Consider the following 4157-nt stretch of genomic DNA (forward strand, 5'->3'; position numbering starts at 1 on the left):
AGCAACCATACAAAATTACAAATCTCTAAAATATATATTCACTATATTCTAAGTGATGTTTTGGACCTTATGAATCCTTGTACAATCAAAACCTTCGTACATGAGTAAACTACTCAAGAACCCTTGACTAATGCACCTTCTCCATTTTCACAAAACTATCCACAACTACAACGACAATATCTGCAGACTGCAGTATATGTATAGTGTAATTTGTTTACCATTCATGACTATGTCACATATTCACTTCAAATATATTTTTGATACTTGTATTCTTTATTTTTATTTTTTTGTCAAACTGATACTTGTATTCAGCTAGCACAATTTTTACAGAATTCCATTATATAATACTTTTTGTTTTTGTTTTTTTGGGTATCTAGACTCGATGAATGTCAACAAGAAATCTAGCATATATTATTTTATACTATTCAGTATTCACCCAACAAATATGGGAAAATTATGACAACTTCTTTTCTTCACTAGTGTAGCAGACATGGAACAAATTCAATTTTTGCTGTGACCTATCAGCACATCTTTAGAAACACAACACTGGATATAAGTTATGAACACCAATAAAGGGGATATGTCAGATTAGCCCTGGGCATTCGGGTTCCCGAACCCGATCGGGTTCGGGTTTTCGGGTTTAGACATATAGAACCCGTTCGGGTTTTCTATACTTTCGTTTGGGTTCGGATAATACTTGTTCGGGTTCGGGTAATTCGGGTATACCCGAACTTAATCGAACCATGAAAAAAAAAAAAAAACTAATTTTTATTTTTTTATAAATTTTAGAAAACTTGTATATATATAAATATTTAACATTTCTTCTCAGGACAGAGAAACTAAAGTGGCAAAATGGTTAAAGTTGCATCTTTAAATGTTCAAGATCATGGGTTCAAATCCCCTAGAATGCATATTTTTCATTTAATTCAGGTTAGTTCTGGTGGGCATCCGGGTTCGGATATTACCCGAATCCGATCGGGTATCCGAACCTGGGTTTTATACAATACCCGAACCGGCATGGAATTACTAATAAAACCAACCTACCAATGACCACACCAATCAGTCAGTAACAACAGTGGTCCATCTTCTCCATCTCACATGATCACATCAAAACATTAATACCTTTTGTTACCAAACTTCTTTCTCTCAATTTACTTACAACTTTTCTCTGCCCAATACCAACATTTAGTGCTCTCTCTCTGATCTTTGTAGGCTTTTTATGAAAACTTTTTTTGCCCTTTATCTTTTACTCATACCACCTTTCCAGATTTACAATCAAAATGAAAAAATTTGCCGCCACAAAACAAACCAGCAAAAGGGTCTTTTACTTTTCAAATGTTTTCAAAACCTTGTTTAAGGCTCATCTGAAGGTACTTTTGATTCGATTCTAACCCGAGCTCCTGAAGCAAGCCTGTTCAAGATACAACATATAGGCTTTAGATAAATCTGATATGTCCATATCAATACATTGAACAAGAATTCAAGATGTTTATGTTTTTACCTTTCGTCGATCTTGATCACTTTCTCATCGTCTTCTCTGAATGAATCGGGCTTCCTTGAAGATTCTGTTATTCTTTTACTGCAAACTTCATGTGTTTTAGTGGGACACGGAATGTTCTTGGTAGTATCTTCCGATGAGGTTCTTTTCTTCTCTGAGACAGGAGATCTCATTGACTCACTCCGCGGTTGTTGCTTGCTGAATAAAGAAGAAGCCTTTCTTGATCCTAAATTGTATTTCGAACCACCGGGTTTCGAGTCCCCGTTCTCTGCTACACCCATTTGGTTAGATGCCCTGAAAAATACTCACATGAGATGTGTCCTCAAGAATTCACAAAGATAGACTTTACTAAACTTCAGAACCTCTAGGAAAGGCATACACGTTGAAGTTGTATTTTTTTTTTTAGTGGAAACATTAAAGAACTGTCTTAACTCAAAACATAACACAACATCCAATTCAACACTATCAGGACCTTTGTTTCCTAGGGATTTAGAAATCTACCTGTCACCATTGTAAGATGAAGAACGCTTAAGAGAAGCATTACAATCCACTGCATCCTTCTTTTGTAGCTTCGTCTCGACCAAACTCCCACTAAAATACTCTTTCTCCTCCAATCTCAATCCCATTAAGCTCGGTGTTTCCGACAAACGATCAAAATCTCCCATCATAAACGATGAGGAGAAGAAAGGAGACTGAAACTTCGAGTGGCCAAATTTAGGTTTGTAAGTTGGGACAAGGCCAAAGTTGTTATCCTTGACTGATATTGAACCACATGATATCAACTGCATCAGCATATTCGAGGCCCTAAGCCTAGAATGAGCGGGCATTCGAACATCTTCTTGTTCAAGAATCCTAAAACTATTCATCTTACTAACATCAGCTCTTATGAGAGACTCCAAAGTATCAGTCTTTGCTCCCAAGGAAGAAGCACTATTGGAAAAAGGCGGCGAGACAGAGTTTCTTGATATTTCTGCACTCTCCATCTCCTTCCCCGCCGCACAAGAAGCCTCGCTCGCGAGATTGTTTTCGCTGGTTTCAGGTTCTGATGATCCATCATCATCAGTTGAAACACCTCTACTAAAAGTCTCTATTGGTTTTTTACCACAACCACTCACAGTTTCATCGGTTTGTGTAGACGCATCTGCGAGTCCTTCGCTCTTGTACACTTTGTACTCGGCCAAACACCAAGAAGATGAGTTCTTTGCGTCTCTTGAATCAGGGGATACACCAGAAGAGACAGAGCGAAGAGCTGGTGGAGAAAGCTCATCATCTTCTTGACAATGCTTATTATTTCCTTTCCCATTGTTCATACTCGAAGACGAAGACGAATCATCATTACTTCTAGATGATGGTGGCTCCACAACTATCTGCTTCATGTTTTGACTCGCTGTATTCACAATTGGACTAAACTGATCTGCACAACATAGGTTTCTGTAAAGCTTCTTCATTGAAACCAAAAAAAAAAAAAACAAATGATTACAAAAGAAGAGAAGATTCATTTCACCTGAATTGGATTCATCAAACAGCTCAGAACCTTTAAGAACATACTCATTCCCATGAGCTGGTAAAATCAAATCATCTTCTGATAAATCATGCCAAACAAAACCATTCCTATAGCTTCTGCAGAGTTAAGTCCAAAAAAAGTAACATTAAATCTGAAACTCTTGTTGCTTCATGAAGTCAAATCAAGAAAGTTACATACCTTTTACTAGACCAAGAGTACATTGAAGCCATTCCTCTACCTCTAAGAACATTAAGCCTCTCTATAACATCTGCAAGACCCAAAAAGAAACACAATTGATTCTTCTTCATAATTCTTCAAAATCTCCCCCAAAAAAAAAGCTTTATTAGCATTTACCTCTTAAGTATAAACCATTAGGAGAAGACATCAGAACCTCCATGAAATGAGGATGCTCAAGTTGACGATTCTTGGATAGGTAATAAACAATTGGGACTTTCTTAACCTTTTGATGATACTTTGGTGATTTCTCAGTCCATACTTTTGCTCTCTCTGGACTCACTTCTCTACTGTACTTCTTCATCCTTGCTTCCATGTTTTCTAAAGAAAAGACCCTAATTGGATAATTCCGACATTAGTCTCTCTGTCTCATTTCTTGAAACGAATCAGATCTATTAATCTGGAGGAGACAAGAAAAAAAAACACAGAATGAAGAAACGAAACGGTGATAGAGTTTAAGAGAAGCTCCTCAAAGATGAAGAAGAGAGAGAGAGATGGGTTTAGTAATTAATGGTTTTTTTTAGAGCAGTGGAGATTAATGGGAGAGACAGAGAGACGACAGTAACAGTGTAAGAGAGAGAGAAAGAGAGTTAAAGCTTATTTTTTCAGACAGAGCTATTTTTGTTTTGTAACTAGAGAGAAAAAGACACTGAAAAACACTGTGTGATTATTATTCGCTCGTGTCTTTTATTTTTCTTTCTTTTGTCTATCTTCATTTTACTCTCTCTTTTTCTTCCTTTTTGAGGAAAATCCTATCTAATCAAAAAAAATTCACAAATATTTTTTATTTTTATGTTTACTGGATAAATAATTAAATTTATATAAAGAAAAGAGAGTTTTGAATTATATTATACTCCCTTTGTTTTACTTTAAGTGATGTTTTAGCCAAAATAAATTGTTTCATTTTGAAGTGATGGTTTC

General features: G+C 36.1%; 1 protein-coding gene across 1 annotated transcript; it reads right to left on the reverse strand.

The window, feature by feature from the left end:
- On the reverse strand, nucleotides 1100–3852 carry LOC104786906 (protein UPSTREAM OF FLC-like). Its single transcript, XM_010512378.2, has 6 exons — nucleotides 3357–3852; nucleotides 3201–3270; nucleotides 3003–3118; nucleotides 2000–2912; nucleotides 1502–1792; nucleotides 1100–1411 (listed from the first exon to the last, which is right to left on the reverse strand). Exons 1-6 carry the CDS (start codon nucleotides 3550–3552, stop codon nucleotides 1354–1356), a joined length of 1644 nt encoding a protein of 547 aa, XP_010510680.1. The 5' UTR covers nucleotides 3553–3852; the 3' UTR covers nucleotides 1100–1353.

Source organism: Camelina sativa, chromosome 5 (assembly GCF_000633955.1).
Source record: "Camelina sativa cultivar DH55 chromosome 5, Cs, whole genome shotgun sequence".
NCBI classification, from domain to species: domain Eukaryota; kingdom Viridiplantae; phylum Streptophyta; class Magnoliopsida; order Brassicales; family Brassicaceae; genus Camelina; species Camelina sativa.